Source organism: Diorhabda carinulata, chromosome 1 (genome assembly GCF_026250575.1).
Source record: "Diorhabda carinulata isolate Delta chromosome 1, icDioCari1.1, whole genome shotgun sequence".
Lineage (NCBI taxonomy): Eukaryota > Metazoa > Arthropoda > Insecta > Coleoptera > Chrysomelidae > Diorhabda > Diorhabda carinulata.
Genome location: NC_079460.1, coordinates 12,839,497 through 12,863,894, shown reverse-complemented (window position 1 = coordinate 12,863,894; position 24,398 = coordinate 12,839,497). Strand labels below are relative to the sequence as shown.

The 24,398-nt window shown below is 32.2% G+C and overlaps 1 protein-coding gene across 8 annotated transcripts in view; it reads right to left on the bottom strand.

Moving 5' to 3' along the window:
* The window catches only part of LOC130895760 (metabotropic glutamate receptor), a 406,290-nt gene that overhangs the window by 76,912 nt on the left and 304,980 nt on the right, over positions 1-24,398 (bottom strand). For 6 of the 8 annotated variants that reach the window (XM_057803314.1, XM_057803309.1, XM_057803325.1 and 3 more), the window contains 3 exons: positions 14,617-15,216; positions 10,221-10,436; positions 4,048-4,255 (listed from right to left, as the gene is read on the bottom strand). In XM_057803314.1, coding sequence (XP_057659297.1) covers positions 4,048-4,255; positions 10,221-10,436; positions 14,617-15,216 — 1,024 coding nt within the window. The remainder of the gene's footprint in view (positions 1-4,047; positions 4,256-10,220; positions 10,437-14,616; positions 15,217-24,398) is intronic. The other 2 variants (XM_057803330.1, XM_057803337.1) reach the window with 1 other exon arrangement.

Genomic DNA, 24,398 nt, shown 5'->3' with positions numbered 1-24,398 from the left:
GTGACCTACCTGGCAAGAAGTGTTAAGATTTTCATCGACACTAAAAATATATTGGGCTCAGTGGGAGTCCCTTGTGTTAGAAGAGGGCCTTTTAAAAGAATCCTTGAGAACGATGATAGTTCCTATAACAGAAAACAGATAGTCATTCCGAGAACAAGAGTAGCCGAGATACTGAGGAAGTTACACGACAGTCCATCGGGAAGTCACCTGGTAGTGAAGAAAAGCCTTCAGCAATTTCGTGAAAGAAAGGCACCTATGAAACAGTATAATGTTGGACGCACTTTCGACAGAATTACTTTAGATATCTCTGGACTATTTCCGACGACAGAAAGTGGTGCTGAATACATTCCAGTCGTAATGGATTGGTGTAATAATTTATCAATCGATACAGTGAGCCCTTGGAAGTCCACAGCGATCAAGGAAGAAACTTAGAGAGCCATATGTTCCAGGAAATCTGTGACCAGCTGGAAATGAAGAAGTTCAGGACGACCGCATTACATCCACAATCACAATACAGAATCGAGAGAATGTACAAGACCAATGGCAGATATCTGTCCAAAGTAGTTTCCAGCCACCATAGACATTGATAAAAACGATAAGACAAGGAAGCTACAGACAGCGGTTTTAAAGAAGGCGATAAAGTATGGCTGCACAACCCGACGAGGAGAAAGGCATTTTCTCCAAAATTACACAAATCATGAGAAGGTCTATAGTTAATCAAGAAAAGGATCAATGATGTCATCCATCGTATAAGCAAGATCCCTAATGGAAAGTCCACCAAAATCGACTATCGCTGTTCGAAGGAGACCATGATATACAGGAAGGAGTGAACCATTCGCAAGAATAGCCTGGCCCTGCCTTCGAATAATTCCTAAGTGCGTACGGAGGTACCGGCAAAGCTAGATATGGAGTCATTACAGAACAACAATAAGATTTGTTCACTCTGCCACAAAATTATTCGCTATTCTGCCACATCCCTATGCGTATCAAGAACGTACGAGGGTTGGCAACCGTCTTCCGGAAGAAGTTAGGTCAATTAGAGAAACATTAAAATCAGATCTCAGCCCCTGCAAGACGCTGAAAATCAAACACAATTCGCGGTATATCTTCTACCTGATAATCAGAAATTAATTTGCAAATCAAACTTCGCACCGTGATGTGTGGGAAATGCCATGTGTTGGAAGCCAACGTGAAGAAACTGGCTATGACCAAAGTAGCGAGTAACTAGTTGGATTGGAGAGTCGTCAGGAACATATTAGAGATGATATTCCAGGATATCGGGGTTCACATATTTATTTGCAGCTATATACTCCGTCATCAGTGCCCTTTAAAGACGGTGCCCTGGTATTTTCATATGACCGGAAAGTGCAGGAATGGGTTCAATTGCCGATTTAAACATCCAGTTTTGGCTATATATGAGTTCAAGAAGGAACTTCCATCTCAGAAGGGGGTAATTTAACGGAAGCCGAATTTGTTTGAGGTTTGTTTTTATATATGTTTTTATAATAGCAGGCAGTTTTTTAACATTGTTTATTCAACTAATTTCTAGAAAGGTCTTCTTATTTATTTATTTGTTTTGTTTCTTTTTTTTCTAGAATTTCTAAGAGCTTTGTTTTGAGTATATAAACGAGTTTGTTTAGTGAAGTTAATTTAGTTTATAATAAGTTGTCGTAGTGTGCAAAACGAAAAAGAAGAGTAACCAGTGAATTTAAATAAATTAAAAAAGTAGTGATAAGGTAATTATTCACCCCACCCATACAAAAAGTATAAATAAATAAGAAGAACATTACAATAATATACAGAGCTTTGCACATTTTGTCTTACCAACGTCACTAGTCTATTCTATTTATCATTTTCATTGCAACATTGCGTAAATTTAGTTATATACTCAAATTTACACCATTTTAATAAAAACGGTTGTATAACTTGTTATTTTTATACTGGTTTCCTCCATTATTCATACAAATTCCATTCCACGATTCTGTTTACCTCAAATTTTATATGAGATTTGGAGATTTCTATGGCTTTTTTTCTTAAATCTCCTCATTCGCAATTATCCAGGCATTTTTATTCCATGGAAAGCAGACCTTTAGACTTTCCAGTTAATATAGTTGCATTCTTCAAATTAAAAATAATGTCACAATTGGCTATGTCAATTATGTTGATTTTGAACAAATTAATTTGAAATTGGTCACTTCGTACCTAAATCACGTAAAATGAGCAACTTTAGGGGATTAGAAGCATATAGGAATGAAAACAATAATTGCGCTTTTCACGAAACACTATTTTCAATACGACGTACAGAAATGGAACAAAATGTTTCAAAATTTGATAAAAATCTCATAAAATCAATGAAATGTGAGATGTGGACAATAAAATAAGGTCATGAATATAATAAACGAGGCGGAGCAGATTAGACTATTCTCATATACACTACTTATCTAATGAATTATACTTCTCTGTAGTTGCGACAATTCAAACATACAACAGCTCGATTCACCTGACTGATGATTCGCATTTAAAAGTGTGGATAGCAGTAAGAATCGTCTTTACTGGAGACCGGTCAGCGATCTGGATGGTTGTTGTTTGCTCCTTGGAATTGGATGCACCTCGTTCGAACAAAAAAGTTCGATCTGCATATATATATATATATATATATATATATATATATATATATATATATATATGTAATTTTTTATTTTATGGTCAAACATAAATTATGCTGCAATAAATTCCTAGATATAATGAGATCCTTATCTAACCTCCAATATTTCCACATATTCATAAAAAAGGGAGTGGTTCTCTGAGTCATAATCCTTCATCATCATACGGGAGCAATTGACAGTAACAATAAGAAACTTCTGAATGGAGATCCAAGTAGAGCTTTGTAGAGAATGTCAAAACCTACACTTCTCATCATAAATGCTAGTAGATAGTATGATAGAAAAGCTAACTTGGTGCAGAGTAAACAAATATGCAGCTCCATGTTTACAAATGACACTAGATAAAGACTTCATAATTGGTATAGTTTTCAGCATAACATTATTATGCTGTTCTCTTTAAGACGTACAACGTTTGATACTGTACTATATGTATATCGACGATCAATTCTAATTGTGAAACTAAATATAAATGACGATATATTTAACGATTGGTTGAAATTGAAAGAGGTAAATTAGCTAAAATGTAGCGTCAACATACGTCACATTAAACCATTAAATGAAAATTCACCTTTCTATATTTATTGGCTCATTTTATATATTTACAAATATGCAAAGCACACTTATTTTTAATAGGCTGATTTTCAAATAAATCATGCCAACCCTCTAGTGGGGGCGGATACAACTTCAAAAGTGGGTTTAACTGATGCCTCATTGTACCATTACTTACCATTTTTTTCAAAAATACCATGTACTTGATCATAAATATGGTTAAAACTGTAAGCAATATAAGAGATCGAAAAACTTTTGTGGTATTATTTCAATGAATTAATATAAATTAAACTAAATAGTAAATTTTCCATGTATTTTTTTTTCAGATCTCGAATGAATTATGAACGAGTATAATAAGCATAATATAATCTCGATACGTTATTGAGAAAATAGTTTTACGGGTAACCCAAGGGATGGGTACTTATAAATTTTTTCAATGGTGTTCATACTTCAACAAAAATCTTAGTTTTATGAATCTGATTCATGAAAAGAAAAATCGTTGTTTTTGAACGAAAAATACCAATAGGTTCCTCCACATTACTTTATTCTAGCCATAAAGTGGCTGAATGATAGGTTGGTTGAAACGGAATAATAGAATTGCCAACACTTAAGGTTTCTGCTTAAAAAATATTCGACCAAATTTTGTGTTTACTCATAATTATATATTATACAGATGAGATTACATAAACACATTTTTACACTACCACTACATCAACACTCACAATTTACTTTCAGTTCAATACAATATTCGCAGATTAAAGAATCAAATATTTAGTTTTAACTTGAGTACACATTTTAGAGAATATAAAATGTTTATACATGCAAAGTAACTCACCTTTCTGTGTCGACGAAGGTGCTGGTGCATACGTTGACGTAGGTGCCGAACTGGAATTATATTTTTTGTATGCTGCGCTATTCATCGTTAGTTTTCGTACATTTTTGTCAGGATGGAGAACGATGATGTAAACTTTCGGAGAATAGAGACAGACTAAAGCGACTGTAGCATTCATACTGGTCGCCACGCATAGAGTGGTCAGTTGAGTCTGCAACAAAATCGACACCTGAGACTATAAAATCAGCATTCTCTCTAAACAAATAATGATTTATTGAAAATATTTTAGAACTACACAAAACTATTTTCCTTATTTTTTAGGAGTTCATTTTATATCGTTTTTCATTATTATCTTTATTATCATCACGTGAAATGTTAAGCATATCGGAAGTATTTAGCGGCAGATTAGTCATTATATCAAAATAGTATAATAATTGGTATTGCTTCGAAGAGACACTTTTCTTTTATTGCATTTTTGAACTACTAATACTTTGTTCATATCTAATGAATAATTCAACAGGTAGCCTGATGCCATTATGTTTTTTAAGCTCCAATTATTTTTTTTTACTCACACAACTCACTTTAAATAGTGAGATATGGCAACACTGATGTGAATATGTCAAATTCGACGTAGCCTTCATAGACATTTTTAATGGTGAGCGTACACAAAACGTAGTGTCATACGAGAGCTATTTGAGTTGTTTAAAGAAACATTGATATTAGTCAGCAAATGGAACTGAATCTATGACTTTTGACGTGGATTAAACTATTATCTTTCTTTGATTTTCGCAAATCAAAAATAAACTGCGAGCTCAACGTTTTTCTACACCTAAAGAAGCGGTTCAAAGCATATGTTTTGGAGGTACCTCAATCAGAATATAAAAAATGCTTCGAGAATTGGTTTGTGTATGGATCTCAATGTAGAATACTTTGAGTCACATCCAATTATGAATATTTATTTTTATTTGTCAATCTCAAAACTGAGTAGCAACCCTCATATCCTACTTATCTAACCATGGTTAGTTATTAGTTCAAAGTACACACGTAAATATCCTTAAATGACAAAAATGTTGAGAGAGTTGAGATTTCCAAAAGGTATTGAATGATTGCCGTAGAAGTATATGTGTGTAGTTACAGCTATATTAGATTTGCAAAATAGAATATCCTGTATATTATATCAGTTCATGAATTCTTTAGACATCTAGATTAACTTTGTTATGAACTACCCTATACATAAATTCTACTGTTACGCAGATATCGACACTTTAAGTACTTCCTGAGAAAATTTCCCTATTTGACCGGCTGGTATGGTTGAACTTGGGGTTCCTTTCAGGGGGCTTAACAACGATTCCCTCCTCCGGCCGATGTTAGTTACACATATTGGTAGTTTTATCTCGAGTGTGTCTTTCATCCGGTAGTGGCAATATGCATGTTGATGCCTGATACTCGGATGGGCCAGAAAAGCAGCCATAGGTGTTAACTTTAGAGATCTTCTTGCTCTCCTTAGTGCTAGTCCTCCCCTTCTAGTGCCACTATCGTATTTTTTGTTAGTTATCTTAATCCAGACCAGAGATAGTTAGTTTGTGTATGAGGATACCTTCGAATATTCACATCATGAGAGCTGAGGCCTCATCTGCCTTCAATGGGTTACCATACCATACGAGCGTCAAGGTTTCCGGGATGTCCCTTCACCTCATTTCCAAGACTTCCAGAAAATTTGCTATCCAGAAAAATTACTGTGGGTTAACACTTATTGCTCTATTGCAGCTTTACTCTGTTAAGTGTCCTATTGGCAGGTCATCATATGAAAAAATTTCAAAATATAACGAGACGAACTCCAAAATAAACAATGTCAAAGAGCAAACAGTTTTCGATTTGACGGTAACCAAGTCATTAACAAAATTAATCAATTGAATCACAATTACGTATTGGATATATACTTACAGTCTCGAAGCCGACTATGGACCCTTTCTCCTAAAATCTAATATGAATGGTATTGACATTGGGGCCTCTTAAGAAAAAATAATATGTCAACGATATGAGCCATTGTGATACACGTTGGAGAACACTATTTTCCGTAAATCGCATCCTTTTTAGCAAGTTGTTCCGCTCCTTGCGAAGAAATCTGCTTGCTGCGGAAAATCGTACTTTTCTCTACTAGCTACATAATAATTTCATTAAATCCTGTTTCAGATATTCTATTTAGTGATGAGAATTCTACTTATACCATTTCATCCCTTCCAGTTTCATGAGCTAACTCCTTAGATTCCGTTATAGTTATTGTTGGTTTATTATTACTCATTGTAGGAATTTAATAAGAATAACAATAAAGATATAGAAACGATAAAAGAATGACAGGACTCCTTCACAATAATGAAAAATTTCGACCATTAGATATATAACTATTGACTTTTGACGAGATTTCGGAGGATAAAATTTCTTCATTATCTTCCAACACGAACATAAAATTTTCGAAAAAAATGACACATTTCACATTATCATTATCATTATATGGATGATATAATAGATAATAAATAAATAATAAAATAAAGACAAAGTACAGAGACACTGAAGAAATTTCATTTCATGGAATTGGCTATAATTTATACAGTGTATTAATAAAGTAATGTAACTTGCTAATAGCTCGTTTTGTGTTAGGCTAATTAAAAATATCGAATAAAAATGTTTGTGAAATAATTCATGCCATCTGCGTAGATCAAGTAGACGATGCACCGTTACTTTAAAGCAGCCTATTCACTTATTTTTTATATAGCACATTCTTAATTCCGCATTATTTTAACTTTATTTTTATTTCGTTTTTCACGAATCGAATAAATAGGAACAAATAACTCATTATTCTGATCAAATTTTCTTCATTTTTCTAGTTGACAGTCCACATAAAGAAATTATTCTATTAGAACCAGTTTATCCTAATTACCTGAGCACAATGATTAAAATAGTTCAAAGGCGATGAAGGTGAGACCTGACTGGCAATTCTTTTGTTCCCTTCTCACAATTGAATGATTCTTTCAAATTTCCTTCTACAAAGGATGGTCCAATAACAGTAGTACCGATAATACCTGCTCAAACATTAACTTTCGAAAGCTTTCGGGTTCAATGTTTTCACAGCTATCTAAAATGAAAATCACTTCAATATCTACAATTTTGGCTACTAACCGCATTTAACATAAACGTAGCTTCATCGGAAATGACTATATTACGTGTTTAATGGGTATCCACCTCCTTCATTATGACATAATTTTACTTTGCAGACAAAGTTACAGACAAATCTTGCACCAACTTTCTGTTGATAGAAGACTACTTTACTTGGGAAATAGAGATCTACCTTTTGCATTATGGCATAATTCTATTCAGCAGTGATTTTGATATTGTTACAGACAAATTTTACACCTAACACCCTAACCTTCTGTTTTCATATAGATGAAATGTGAAATGAAAAGTGAAATAGTTCACTGATGAAAAAAAAGTCCGAAAAAGGATGCAAATCGAACTAAAGTCGGCTAAACAGCAACACTGCATATTATTAATTCTCCTCTCATTATCTGTAATTTCTAGATTAGTCGTAGAGTACGAGCCATGAGGAGTAATGTGACACGACATCTAGTGGACACAAGCGGAAATAGGTAGTACCTTCTATCGCTAACAGATGGTGCTAATAGCACGTACAGAATAATCTGGTTGGTTCGAGAAAGTTCTGGTGTCTTCCACTCACTTCTAGATGGCAGTAATTGGAATATATAAGAAGGCTAGTGGCTTAACTGATGAGCATATTAAATCTCTTTTAATAATTGGTACAAGTAAAATTAGTCCACAACTACAAACTAGTCTGTGGAAAATCTCAATTACATAAATCTCATTAGTATTTCATATGTCATTATGTTTTTATTTAAAATCTATAAAATGTTAGTTGGGTTCATTTGAATAATTTGTTAGTTATTATATACTGAAGTTAAATTTTCTGCATATTATACATGTCTTTACTCATTACAATTCTGTTTTTCTTTATCCAACTCATCACAAAAACAATAACAATAAGCCTACAACAATGTTATGTAGGTATCTAAGATCCCACCGCTTGATCTTTCAGGTATCTTTTTTGGATGAAATTAATTTTAAAGGATTTATGGAATGGATTAGAATAGGTTGCCTTGGAAATAAAATGATGTCAAAAATCAAAATAAAAATGGTTGCCAGCTCTCAGTCGACCGCTGCATTAGGGTTGCCAGGTGTAAACAGGTATATTATTGTTAATTAACTACATTCACAGTTTTTTTTTTAATTTTCATGGAAAATTAAAGTTTGATAAACACTGAACATGAAAAACCATGGATGCCAATTGCACAATGGCCGTAAACAGAGGTTGTCATGATTTATGTGAACGAATCTCGCTCCAAGTAAGTGGAAGCGCAAGAGAGAAGATGCACGCACTGTTACGTGCTGTTAACAAATGTATAAAGCTGTGAAAATTAAGTTTTATCATTTTTCACTTATTATTTATTAAACATAAATTTTTGGGCATAATGAAATGAAACTACGAAATGCCTAAACTGCACATAAACTGTATAAGTGTCGCAGCTGCTAAGCTTTGTCATTATTCATCGCACGTAACAATGCGTGCATCATGGCAACCTTTGTTTGCGGCCATTGTGCAACCGGCAACAATGGATTTTCATGTTAAATGTATAAAACACTTGAATTTTACATAAAAATTAAAAAAAAAACTGAGGACGGGCAACCATTTTTATTTTGATTTGTGACATCATTTTATTTCAAATGCTGTAAGATTGACTGAAAAAACATATAGCTGCTCATCTTATTATTATATTAATGACATTAAAATTAATTACAGGTAATTGCGGCTAATTTCTCCAATGCACGCTATCCTTAATCTATTACATATATCCTCAAGATTCCTTTAAAATTAATTTCTTTAAAAAAAGATACCTTCATGATCAAACGGTGGGATCTTAGACTATGAGGGTGATTCTAACCTTAATACTGATTACAAAGTTCACTACTACCACATCCCCAACATGCATCTCGATAACCAAGTTATCGACTGAAAGTAAACTAGGGTTTGATTTAAATATCACCAACAGTTTCAGAAATTCCCACTCAACTTACCTTCATTTCATATTTTCATTAATATTCAATTTTTCCTTGAAATCAATTATGGGCACTTTCCAAAATGGGATAGTGTTTTTATTATTTACTGAATAAAAAATATCGTTAAACTAGTAACTGATAATAAATTATTTTTAATTACACAAATTGAAATTATTTTTGGAATTTGATAAAAATTGTAAACATTTTGGAAAGTTATAAATTTAATTATGAGAAACGTTTCACATAAACTGAAGGTTTTAAAAGACAATATATAAATATTTTTAAATCTGTAGAACCACAATCCAAAACTCGACCATTCTGGTTACATGTGAACTAATTCTAAATAGTTAAGCAATAAATACTAATGGTTGCGAATGGTGTCGTCATATCACTATGAAGAATAGAAATCCAATTGCTGATTCAATAATCAATCAACATTCATGCAAATACTGGAATCAAAGTTAGTACAGTACAAGAACCGGAAGAAAAAAACTGAATCATTAATTGGAGGTTCTTTTCTACCTTTGGACTAATGGGATGTTCTGATGTCTCACTCCGTTGACGATCTCAATCAATAAGAGAGAAATGTTGAATCATGACCGAAGTAGGTATGTGTAACTTCCAATCACCAAAGAAAGATTAGCAATAATGGTAATCGATAACTCAACAATCGATTTCGTCAAAACATTCAGTCGCTATATTTTCACAGTTAGTTGAGCTGAATCCACTTACATAAAGTTATTTTAAAATTTTATCAAAATGGCTTTAAGCAATATTCAACTATGCTACGTCAGAAATCAACGGGGTTAATGAGCGACTTACCACGACAGCGGAATTCTGATATAAAACCTGAATAATGTTAACCAACAATAGAATAACTAATATTCTATTTATTTCTCATATTGAAATAGTTAATATCTCAGTAGTCAACTTGAATACTTTAGCGGTTATGTCATGAATATAATCAGAAATTGCTTTCTATTGGAAGAAATTGATAATGACAGTGGTATTTTGCTAAATAATGTTAAATTTATGTAGAAAATACTCACCTCATAAGCGTTTCCTGTTCCAAAGTAAATTGGAATAAATGCCAGCCATATGATGCAAGTAGTGTACATGGTGAACCCAATAAACTTAGACTCGTTGAAATTTTCTGGTATTTTTCGAGTTTTTACTGCGTATACTGTACAGGTTGTGATCAAAACCATATTATACAGCTGACTGAATAAGAACGACATATCCTGGATCTTGCACTTTAGAATAACCTGAAACAAAGTATGTATAAGATCATGTTGTATTTAATATACTCAGTGGTGTAGTCTCTTCCCTATCATACCTCTCACAATGGTATTTGAATCTAGTAACCAAGAGATCTAAGAAAAGAAATCAACGTCAATTTCTTTAAACAACTCTGCAGTTAGTTTGACGTACAATTTGTGGACAAGTTTTATCCTGCTTAAAGTGTACTGGTTGACGCCGGTTTAGATTAGGCAATGAAGGCACTTGTTCGACATAGGCTACCATAAGCAACAACCTTCCAAACAATTACACTGACGGCCCTGACCAAAAAAAACTTCCTCAAAATATATATTATTGCTCGGAGTTAGGCTTCGGATACTAGTTGGTTTTATCTATGTTCATCTACACTCCTCTGCCACACACACAAATATTCTGTCATTAAAGTTAAGTCTACGGGATATTTCGCAATATTAAAGACACACTTCTCGATAGGCCACAATTCTACTCCTGTCAACATAGTGATAATTGTGTTATCTTCAAGTCAAGCAAATTTGTTACGCTTAACACAAGTAGACGAAACCACAACAACAAACAATATTTGTACTATTCGTCTTGGTACTTGTGATACAGCATATCGATCATCTTTGATGTCAGTGGCAAAATTGTTTATGCTTTTTCTTGTACTTCCGCAGCTCTTCCAAAACTTTGACTCTTTCAAGTTATATAATAGTCTGCCAGCTACATCTTCCTTATGCTTCTAGCCTTTAACAAATAATCGCTGTACTCTCTGTTCCATCCCACAACTCATTGAATCAATTTTTCTTTTTCACTAGCAGTAGTTTTTTCTCATTTATCCAATAAATTGTTTTCATTTTCGTTCTTTGTGCTGAATGTTTCCACTTCAATATTGCAATTTCACATTTCTTTATTTGTTGAATATATTTCCAATTAATAAAATCATACAACAAAAGGTAAGCTTATCAACGTAATAGTTGATACGCAACAAATCGATATCTAATAACATGTCTTTATTTGTCACCCATAGTCGTATTTGTGAAATTCCCAGCATACGCTAGATAATCATAAATAAAGTGTGAGAGTTTGTTTGTCTTGTCGTTGGAAAAGGACAATATTTCTGATTTATTAGAAAATTTCCAATTTTTTTGGATGCTAAGCAAAATTTCTGCGACGTCTTTGTTGTGAAGGGAAAGAAACAGCCATATATCATTTTTACTGCGTCTTTGATTTTCGAGAAAATATATACCATAAATAGAATGGAAGATATATATATATATATATATATATATATATATATATATATATATATATATATATATACATTTCTAAATATTCTTGATTTTAGGTCTCATGATATTGACTGACAATTTGTTTATTTATATTGATTTAAAGATCATCTTCATCATGAATATCAAAATAAGAATAAAATCAAGCTAGTACTTAGATCTAATAAGAAAAATTAATTTTTCGTTGGTCCCTACATCTCAAATATATAGCAGTAATCAATTAAATCAATTGTAGTTTTATTAGAATTTACAAAATAGATCTATAAATCCAACTTAAATTATTTGGGTCTTTTTTATCATTCACAAGCGTCACAATAAAATTAGTACAAGGCACTTGATATATAATATCACTTCTTCTGATTTTTGGTGTTTTAGATTTCAATTTAATGAAATATTTGGATAGTGTTTTATGTCCTTCATGACTTATATTAATATCATATTTATTGAAATAATTCGATAGTTGTTGGGAAAGTCCTAGTACATATGGTAAGGAAAAACGTTTTATGTTTTGATGTTTCGTTTCTATTTTTTTTTTAATTGATTGTATGTTGTTAATCACTTTTTCCGGATAATTATTTTCTTTCAATCCAGTTTTTGCTTTTTGAATAGCTAAGCATCTAAATCCAGGATCTGATATACCATTTTGTTCTTACGTTATTGTTAATTTTATTTAATGTGACGTCAAGAAAATTGAATCTATTATTTGATCCCAATCGAGGTCGAGCAAAATAATGGAATCAATTTTCTTGACGTCACATTTTATAAAACTTACAATAACATAAGAACAGATTGGTATCTTTTAAAAATTATCAAAAAAAACTAATAAACAGAAGAGACCTAAAAAATCAAGAATATTTAGAAACATAAACAAATCAAAAGGTCTAAGAAATATGAAACTTATCCGAAGTCTATTCAATAGGTGGTATGATGACCACAAAATGAAATATTTTCATTGAAGACTATCAATAGACTACCTTTTCCAAAAGAGTAATGGCTTCCATGAACTTATCTGGAGTATCTTCAATAGGTGATATGTTGACTTTATAAGTTCATTTATCAACGCCATCGTTATTCTCAAGTTGTCGAAATCATACCTTAGAAGCTACCATTAAAATCCCTAATTACAGACATTTTCCAACCTATTTAAAAAAGGCATGGTTTTATGACATTTTTCTAGAAAAATATGTTGTGTCTATGTAACATAGACCTAAAATAATAATATCCTCAAAAGATGATGATCACACATCCCGGATAATTATGTAGGCAGGAAACCTCAAATAATCACAGATCATAATATTTATTGGAATTCAGAAAGAAATATTCTCCTGATTATTGATTCTTTAGAGGTGGAGAGTAACGAAGGTAGATATTTATGTTCATGAAAAATCATATGATTCTACCATAAACTGCTGCATTTTCTTCCAAGTGATTACGTCTCATCATGTGTGCCATAAAAAACTTATCTTGAATTATTTTTTAATCATTATGCTTGACAGTCATTTCAAATAATTCTGGCAAAATCGACTGACGATACTTCAATTATTTCAACATGTATAAATCTTACAAGTGCACCCACAAATTTCCTTGCCTAGTTTATCACTTGAAAAATTGAGATGGACAACAACAAAATAGACATCTAACTTTAACATTAAGTAGAATAATGAACATTATTACTATTCTAACCAAAAAGAAAGTTAAATACTTTCTTCTACAAACTTCCTATAGATCTAATAGTTAACTATAAGACTTTTATCAAAACGACAAGGATCATTTTTATAGTAAGAACCGACTGCGCATCATATTTGAGCGTATTTCTGTCATTTCCGTCCAAAAAGGAGCTACGGTGATATTATTTCTGGTTAAGGGGTCTATTCCCGTGTATATGTTTCGTTTTTTATATCATTATACAAGACAGCCATCTACATTCTTTTGTTTAAGAATTCTTTCTTTGTAGGGGGCTACCAGTTGCCAACATTTTACCTTGCGTACCTTGCGAAGTATCACCTGGATATTGTCAGGGCTTAGGCCACCAAAAGTCTTTTTTACTTCCTCTCTCAAACCCCTCCATTGATTACACGCGAAGAACTTGTGCTCGACATCATCTGAATCGTGTTCGCAATACGTTGACTCAGGTGTTTGTACTTTCTTCATTTGTGCAGATATAGTTATTATATAGCTGTTATTATTATTAAACCACCATTACATTTCACGTCTTTTTCAGTATTGGTTTGATTATTAATTTGCTTTGATTGTCGTCATATCAATCAGCCAGCCACTTTGCAATTCACTCGGTTATTTTTTTTGTAATACAAAAAAGTCGGTTATGCTGAATTTGACCAACAACTTAGGTTGTGCCAGAAGTTTATGATGAAATTTTCAATGAAGGAAGGCCAGATATTGATGAGTTTCATTAGAAATATAACTATAAATACTGAGATGTACTATGAAAGGTTATTGAAGCTTTTGTACGTCACAGGTAAAGACTGTTCATTGGAGGCAAAAACAAATACGCAGCAAGAAACTTTTCATTAGGAAGTACTCGATTTTCCAACATACATCCATGAATTCTCTCCATCAAACTTATGTTTCCAAAATTCTTTTTACTGATATAACGATCAGGCGACAGACTTCGTTGATGACGGGATATACAATTTGATAAAAGTTTAGATGTTAATGATGACTTGGTGGAAAAGTAACAATGCTCATATTATGGATTGTGATACAATTTATGATCATAGCCAAAGTTTCTTCATTACACAACTGAAAAAATCGCCCTAGCTGAAGCCAATTTATGTTTTTTATATTTACATTCATTTTTCTGCGTACAAAATATGTTTAGTATGGGACTAGGTTAAACGTTTAGCTACTATGATTTGAATTACTAAAATATCTATTCATTTACCTGATTCCTTGTAGGATAATGGAATCGTGTCCCTGGTGGTTCAACAATCATCCATACGAGCGTGAGTATAATTTGAACAGCAATTAAGGAACATGTGATAATCACTTGTGATTTAGGACTAATGTAACTAGGCCGTTGGGCGGATTTTGACGCAGAGTCAAATATACGAGAAATTCTATTAGTTTTTGTTAGGAGTGCCCCGTATATTATAGAAAAACCTACTCCAATGCCGAATCTCTGTGTTATACAAATTTCCGTTGTAGGTTTTGCAAGTAAAGCGAAGGTGTTCAAATAACAGAGCAAGATTCCAAATAGCAACATGTAGCTGAGTTCCCTTCCGGAAGCCCGGACTAATGGTGTATCGTTATGCTTGACAAATAGAATAATTACTGCGAAAGTTACTAAAATTCCCAGACATGAGAAAGCTGCAGGAACAAAGGCATAAGGAGTGTTCCAACGCATGTACTGCAATTCTAGTGCATAGCAAGATAATTTGTCTATATACGGCCAATAGCCTGGGCCACAATCCTTACATGTGAATTCATCATATACAAATTCGTATTCCTCGCACTTGTCGCATATCCAGCAGCATGTGTCGCCCTGGAACAAACGAAATTTTTCTCTAAATACGTATTATTTAAATAGCACCATGGAAAAGTAAGTTGAGTAGTAAATATTTTTAAAAAAGTTAATTTATATGAAGAGAATTCATATCTCTTCAAATTTCGTTTTAATGGGAATTATTCATTATTAATAATTGAGTAGCGACAACTCAATATTTTCTTATTATAATTTATTATTTGAGATATATAGAGAGATGTCAATACTTTATAATTATTGTCTCTTGCGTAATTTTTGGAACAGTCGATTAAATTCTGTTGTCGTACATTGAGAAGATTAGCCAGTAGTAGAAGCATATACACACGATCTTTTATGAACCTTCAAAAGTATGAATGACAGGTATGAAATTGGGGGATGAAAACTCTGTCACAAGGCTTCTAGCGCACAATAAAGCTATCGTGTGTAGTTACCTAATCTCCTACTTTCTTATGTTCAATTTTGAGGATTGTACCATAGCGGGAGGATTTTATCAGATCTAGATTCGATGAGAGAAATCAAATTTCCCTTAAATTAAAAGGTCGATTGATTTGATGATAGAAAATTCTCATGGAGTCACATTTTGTTAACTAAGTTAACACATCCTTGCTCTATAGGGTTTATGGTTTATGGAGATTGTAACAAACCCAGACATTAAGAACGTAGATGTAAGTGTCTCTGTAAAACTCTTCAAATGATCATCACAAGAATTGCTCTTCAAGATTAGGCGTACAATTTTTTTGTGCTACATGTAAACGACTCTCGTACTTGTTCTACGCTTTCTTCACTCACTCTCACAAATGCGGCTGGTATCTTCAAGCTGATGGATCGATCGATGCCTATTATCACTTAAATGATCACAAATAGTACTACAGCAGGGTGGTCGTTAAAAATGAAATCTTCTGCGACGCCCTCTGAAAAGCTTCTTTTTGATGAAAAACCCCTGGGAAATTTTTTGCCTCAACACGGTCTAAGTTAATTAAATGTTAATACTACGAAACTAATACAAGACTATAATGATTTGTTTACAAAAAATGAAGGACTGAAACAAATCCTCATTCAAATCTTAGATGATTATAGAAGAGAATGTAAAATAAAAGAAGGCTTACTTGGGTTTTGATTGGAGGAATCCAGATATCAAAATAACGTATTAATGTAATTTTAAAATAATCAAATACCAATTTGAATATATATTTCATTTTTTTATTCAATAGACTAAATCAAATGAAAAAATTTTCAAATTTAGATTTTTGTTTATTGTTATTTTGATCAAATATTGTTATTCTTATTGATTTGAGTTCTATAATTTTTCATATTTGGAATAAAATTACATTTTTCCTAAAAAATTCTCAAAAACTTTTGATTTTAAACAAAAATTTGATCAGTTGTTTTTTCATCAAAAAGAAGATTTTTAGGATGCGTCACAAAACATTTAATTCTTAACTACCACTCTAAATTATACATTACATCTTTACAACCAATTTCTGTTATGATTTTTTACTTAGACTAGAATTTGATTAGGTCTGATTAATTCAATATATGTGTTACATTATATTACATTCCTAGAATTTACATTCCAGAAGTGTGTGGTATGAATCACGTTCCAAGTTATGATAAAGCAAAGCGGTCAAGTCCAAGTCCAAGTTGAGGTTGTTTCCTAAATATCGATTCTGCAGAGGAAAATGGAGAACTTTTAAGTTTAAAATACAAGAATATATATATATATATATATATATATATATATATATAAATAAAATATAAATAAATAAAAAAAAATATATTTATATATAAATTGTAGCGAAGTCTTTGTCAGCTATATTATGAGCGTTTTCTTATTGGAAACGTGGCAAGGAAACACCAATGTTGACTAACAATATATTTTCTGAGTTTTCGAATACTTATATATTCATTGTCTGGGACTGAAATTATGGTCAAGCACAATATAAGAAATATGTATAAATGTATAACAATAATAAAATTTTACTTACAATAATTAATGAGATTTGTGTTGGCTTTAAATTGTATAAATAGTTTAATTTTTGGATAAATTTCAACCGCACTTAAACTTTGATATTCAATTTCACACATTGACCTATAACTTCTCACGCGCGCCAAAATCTCTAAACCCGTCAATAGGTCCCTTTTAATTACAAGGTCCAGGCGACTAGCTCCTCAGTTAGATCAAGACCGACAGGGAATGTGTTAGTGTCAACAGTGTTCTTGATAGTGAATATATTATTTTTATTTTCTATTTCAATCATTTTATATTTTTTTGTTTTAGCTTTTAATTTTTTCATTTCACATTCAACAATGTGATAAACAAAAATACTACAATGAGTAACAAAATTATAGGTAATAGTAATAGGTAAAAATTAGTATATAAGTCGTATATAAGTCCATAGCAAAATATAACTAGTAACTGTAAGAATTTTACAGATTCAACGTCAATAGTGGTGTTATTTAATGGAAAAGTCTGCAATGTATTTTTATATGATAAATCTTTGGTTTTAGAAACGTTGAGAGAAAGAAGAAGACCATTATTTAATGGTGATTAGGTCACTTGACTTACAAGCTGACTTCTGTTGGTAAAGTATGACTTGAACCATGCAAGAGGTGTTCCCCTGAAACCGTCGTACTGCAATTTTTTGATTAAAATATTATGATTATAACTCAATCGAAAGCCTTAGAAAAATCACAAAAAGTTGTTGCAGTGTAGTGATGGCTATTTAGGCTAGAGTACACATTATTAAGGAGGGAGAATATAGCATCATTCGTGTATTTGTTAATTAAAAACCCAAATTGATGGGTAGTAAGTATTTTATATTTAAACAGAAATGATAAAAACCTTTTTTTCTCTCTATAAGCTTAGATAACGAGGGACCGAGCGCAATTGGGCGATAATTCGATGCTTGATTTTTATCTCCCCCTTTATGCAAAGGTATAATTATAACCGTCTTAAGGCAATTGGGAAAGTACCACTTTGAAACGAAACGATAATTAATGTGGTAAGGTGATTTAATGTTCAATTGAACAGACTCAAAAACATTTTTAATGAAGTCCATCAGTTACAAACGAGTTTGTATTTTTGATGTTATTAATTGTACTGCGAATACCTGCTAAAACTACAGGCATAAAGAAGAAACTGTGTAAATTAGCATGAGAATTAGGGAGATATAAAAGCGGATCATGAGAAGAAGTTATAGAATTTGATAAATTTTTGGCTACATTTACAAAGTAATTATTGAGGTTATCAGGTGAAGTAGAGATTATGCTCGAAGAAGAAGCCTTATTTCTTGGATCATTCACATTCTTTAGAAACATTACGAGAATTGGCAATACACCATCCGGGAATTTTCTTAAGTGAAATAAAGATGGCACGTTCTTTGCAGATAAACGAAAACATTTATTTGCCCAGGTTTTTTTGCTTATTTTTAATAAACAGGGAATACAATAGGCAGAAAATAAATATGATCATAAAAATTAGTATATGGATCTCAATCTGGCCTATAAAAAGTGTGGTAGAGTGGTAAAAAATAATGAGAATATTCAGGATCCACAGAAAGTTGTGAAAAATTACCTATGACCATAGGGAGTAGATACATGACGTAAATATTATTGCAATAGTAAGAAGCATTCTCCATATGATGCATTTGTTTTTATTTCATAAAATCAATTTTAGGTTAAATACGTACGTCCTAGTATTCAAATCCTATCACGGTTTTTAAAATTGTTTAAAATAATATTATGGTTATTTTCTACATGCGATCAAAAAAACGTTCAACACGAAAACTTTGGTTTGAGTTAATAAGTGTAAAAATAGATGGAACATCATATATAACACCTTTTGTACCAAACCAAGTACATGAATTATTATAATCGCTCTTTTGAAAATTTTTAACAAAAATCTTAAACAGACCAAAGTTGAAAAGCTCATCCAAAGGCTGTTTCGCCAAAAACAAAGACATTCATCAAATACCCCTAATAGATTAAGTGACACAAGTAATTCCATAAATAATATGTCATGAATTAATTTTTCCATTAAATCAAAGATTTTTGTATTGTAAGTATTGATCAAAGATCAAGTAAAAGTCAACATCTCAACTAATTTTGATGCAAATATCCGTCACATGTTCTGTTAGAGTAATTTTAAGTCCAAAGCTATGGAGAATCGTAATGTAATAGAAGCAATTACATAAAACTAACTGAAATCTGATGATGAAGAGTTGAAAGTCAGATGATTTCAGTAAATCATTGACCAAATAAAAAACTGTGAAATTGTGGTAATGAAAAATTTTAATAATATAAATGGTGAGTAACCCATTACACAGGGAATGAAAAATAGCACAAACGAAACAGTGTGATAGCAAGTTTCATTATTTCTTCGATAAATTGAGAGCTAACAATCTCGTATCATGTATTTTAGTATTTTCATACCCATATAGTTCTAACGAAGTTGCCTAAATTATATTATAATAATTGTTAAGCGCAATATTATGGTAATTGCAAGTTACTATAGAAAATTTTGAACATCTTATGTCATCTCAAATGTTTAGATAAAGTCCCATTTAGGTTTCTTAAATGATCTGTGTATCTTCTTGGGTGATATACTTCAGTACGCTCTTTCTAGAGATTAGCAATTTTTTTTACTGTTTGATAAACAACCTCCATGATTTTTACTGCCATCACAATATTCTTCTAAGATTGTCTAAAACTAATTATTGCCTCGCACTCGTCCTGTTCATTTCTACATGCACCCTTATTCAATATCATTGTATCCAAATATATATAGAAAACCGCAATTTGTCAATGTTTCAACTATTTTGATCGATATATTTATAGACGAACTTTGTTTCTAGTTTTTCTAACTCTTCGTATTAGATTATTAAATTCTTCTGCCAACGCTACAAGCATCGTCTGCCTACCATTAGCTCGAAAATATTATCCTATCGATAGTTACTTCTTCTTTCGATCCACTCGCCATGAATGCTAAAAATTTAAGAATACAGTATGCATGTCTGAGCACATGGCTCACTCTGAAGATATCAGTTTGAACACCTTCAATTTTCTAACTCCTCCAATTACTCATCAAATACTTTATATCTAATTTCTTATTCCGCATCCTATTGTGCATCAGCCAGTTCAAATTAAAATTATGGGAGAGGGTAGTGCTTAATACGTTCTTATCATTTGTAACATGACCCCGATAGCGCACGAAGTGAGGTTCTGTGGATGTTGAGTAATTGAGCCTCGACATCCCCAAGTACAGCATTTTTGAAGCGGTAACATTCTCACCACGCAATTTGCCTGTTATCATTCCACAATCTATCTTCATCAAAGATGATTTCAAAATTGGACGTGTGCGTAATTTGTTTCATATTATGTATATTATATCATTACAGATGTTCTGATTCGTTCTTGTATGAATATTGTTCAAACTATGTACATCTATCATTTAGATAGTGATTCCAACCATATCTACAATTTTATTTGATTTCTTGCTCTAGTTTGTTATTGTTTCGTATCACAATATTCCTATTTTTTGGATTTTCTCTTATTTTTCCTGTCTGATTTATTCTCTTTTATTTTTGTTTCACGGGAGCTTTAGTTTGTGACGCTTTAACTAACATTTTCCCTGAGTCTACAATGAATTGGTACCACCGATTAGCACATTACCTTTTTTAGTGCTTCTGATACCCTTACGAGTATGTTTTAGGGTATAAGTTTGTTATCATCAGTTGATGTCTGAGAGACAGCTAAACATAATATTCACTCGGGGCTCGATTTCAATTGACTTGACAGGTTTTTGAAAACTGCACTCGTATTTTATTTCTTTGCCTTCTTGGTCGAAAACTCTTAATAGGAGATAACTTGGTGAGCCTTGTTTTAGTCAGAATTCTATATTTATTGAGCGGCACAAACAGCAAACGTTGTACGAAAAAATATTGATTATCGGTTCCAAGAGGCGATATTTGGAAGAACACGAATGTCCAGCTTATAGTAAAAAAGTGATCGGTACAATAAGCAATAGTATTTATCAAGAGGTTATTGAAAATGTATCTTAAAAATTAACCAAAGGCAAAATTAACATAACAATCAAATAGAAGTTAGCAAAGATTTGGGAGTAATGAAAATAACGGGAAGAGTAAGTTTTTAACAGAATTAATTAGCACTGAAAAAGGCCATATATGTAATTTTTTGAGCAAATTATAAAAATTTAAAAGAGCTATTTATATTAGAAGGAAGTTACCATTAGAGAAATTCTGACAAGAAGTCAATTATAATTTTAAGGTTTGACCTTAACTAATACAGCATTTCAGTTTTATATTAATTATAATAATTGATGCACTACCCTATTTTTCCCTCACTTTTTCGGGAATTTAGGATCGCTGCAACTACTAATAAGAGTTGTGTTCCTGAAAGTCTTATTCATAGTATTTTACGGTGTGGTTTACTATCAAAAGTTGCTGTTCTATGCTATGTTATTAACATACAGTGAATTAAATGTTCCAGGTAGTCTTCATTTATTCTATAAATTCTTTTTTGTAGTTCATGTAGCTGTTCTTGTACGTTTATGTTGCAGTCAGTTTTTTCAAGTTTTTATAAATTATACTCCTAGTCGAGAAACTTCTGATTATTGTGTATACCTATTACATTTTTGTTTCATTCTCATTTCATATTTGTCGATTGTAGCCGAACAGTTGATTTTCAGTTCCAGTTTAATACAAAAACTGGAAGAATTTCAAATCGTCTGGAAAGCCTCCATGAAAATTGTTATTCATAATGGGATTATCTCAACAAAGTTGTTGTGTGCACGCAGAACGACACTAGAATATCACTTGATAAGAAAAAAATCAAACCGTTGCCTGATTCATTGAATAGTTTTATCTGTAATTTTCTTGATACGTAACCAGCTAAAAGAAAAAACGGAACAAAATCCTATTTTGAATTGATTGAACGGTTTTCTTATCAAACAAATATTCGTGTTTTATGGGGAGATTTATTTAAATTTTAACGTTAAATGCTAGAATTATTTCTTGAAACTCTGTATATCCCTTAATTAGGAAAATACACGTTTATTTCGAATGATTTTTTGAAGCAATGTAATTTTTTTGAATGTATGTTTTTAGGGAATTTACCAGTGTTAATGTCAATCGAACGTGAGAAATTGTGATATACATAAATGCTACAGTTCAATCTCTAAGTGCCCTACTAATTAAAATCGGAATCGATGGCGTAGAACCAATAGAAGGAATTCTGTTTCACTTATATCAGAATTTTCACACTATCTGACCAATCAAAAACCTGACAGTTGATATATCGCAAAAACACCAGATGTTTTTCAATTGTGATTGATCTAATACCTTTAGTGCTTATTAAAATTATACGAAACATTTAACACTGCCCCAAATTAGTACAAGAAATTTTTTGGGTACCGAAGAAATACTGATCCTTTTAGAGATATATTATGGATGAAGGGGAGGTAGATGTGGTCCACTCGATTCGTCCAGTGAGATACCCGGCATTGGAATTGTGCGACGTGAATTAATCCTAAGGTTTTTAAGTTTGGTAGCTGTGCCGATGCCACCGGTTTCAAGGGTGGAAAAAAAGGTAAAAAAAAATATTACGATAGCACCTTCTAGACCAAAAAATTCTGAAGTTAAAATAGCCTTTCGTTCGGATCTCCAAGTGGAGGCTCATCTAGAGGCTCTATCATGCAAAAATATCTTTAAGGTACATTTCTGCAATATACGAGGTCTTAACAGGAATATAAAAGCTTTACAACAATATCTGCAATGGAAGAGACCTCATATTCTGGTTCTATCAAAAAAAAGGTGGACTCATCAACATCCAAGGTTCAGCGTGTATATCAGGTACAACTTTGCTTGCCAGCGGCAAGAGAATCTTCGGCTTGCAGAATCGATATTATGTGGTTTAAAAAAATGACCAAAGTAGAATCTAATTCTGACATTGTTATTGTAGGCTCCAAAACATTGTTTTGTGTTCTAATCTGCTGTGAAATACCGATTTCATTTATTTCAATCAATTATTTTGAGAATTTGAGCCATCGTATAGTATTGCCTGACTGTTTGGTAAGATTCCATTCCAGTCGATGTTTAATTTCCATAATTCTTACAATATTACCTTTTCTTTGATTGTACACGGGCCAATAAGTCCCCATGGATCGAAAATTCTTGACAAAGCTTGTAGTAAGAACCAAGGGTTGTGAAAAAATTGATATTATGGGGTTTGTTCCAACCCACCGAAAAACCGTCCAATGTTTAGTGTTCCAACCGGGCAGTTACCGTTATACGAACGATTCTGTTTTGTGTTCCAACTGACTTAGGTATCGTTTGTGAACCGTTAGGAAAGGACGGTCCTTTCGATCCTTGGCCGGTAACAAGTACCGTGACAAGAACGATTTGTCCTGACATGCGCGTTGTCATCAATTTGACTTTTTAGACAAATTAGCGATATTCAATCTGATATTGAAACTGGTGATGATGATTTGGAACTTCTGGTTAACGAACCTAGAATTAACAATGAGAATTACTTGGGTGAGACTTTGCAGATTCGAAATTGAGACAGAAATAATCATTTGCATAAATATTAATTTTAGAGAATACAGTTCGAGAATATTCAGATGAAGTTTTCTTCGAAAATTTCAGATTATCTAGAAATGTTGCAATTCAGATAAGTCAAAGATTTGTATGTTTGAAATCAGACCTCATTTTCATAAACAAACTGGACAGTATAGTTACATTTCTAGTTTCATATTTATTATGTAGTTTTTCTCTATTGTGATTAACGGATATTATGATTAATCAAAAATAATATAATTATTTTAGGTGCTTATATATTTATGGTATGTATGTCACCACACTGCAAGCTTTCGGGATGAAGCTGATCGGTTTGATGTTACAATTAGTTCTATCAATAGCCTTACACTCTTTTTGTGTGATTTTTCTGTTGAAGTAATAAAATGGATAAATGAAAATGAAAGGATAGTTAGTGAAGAACAATTTAGAACTAATGGATTTCCAAATGTCATAGGAGCCATTGACGGGTGTCATATCAAAATAGATAAACCTGCAAATGATCCTGATTCCTATATTAATCGAAAGAGATTCTATTCAATTCAGATAATGTCAGTATGTGTAATTTTTACTGAGGTATCCACTACATAT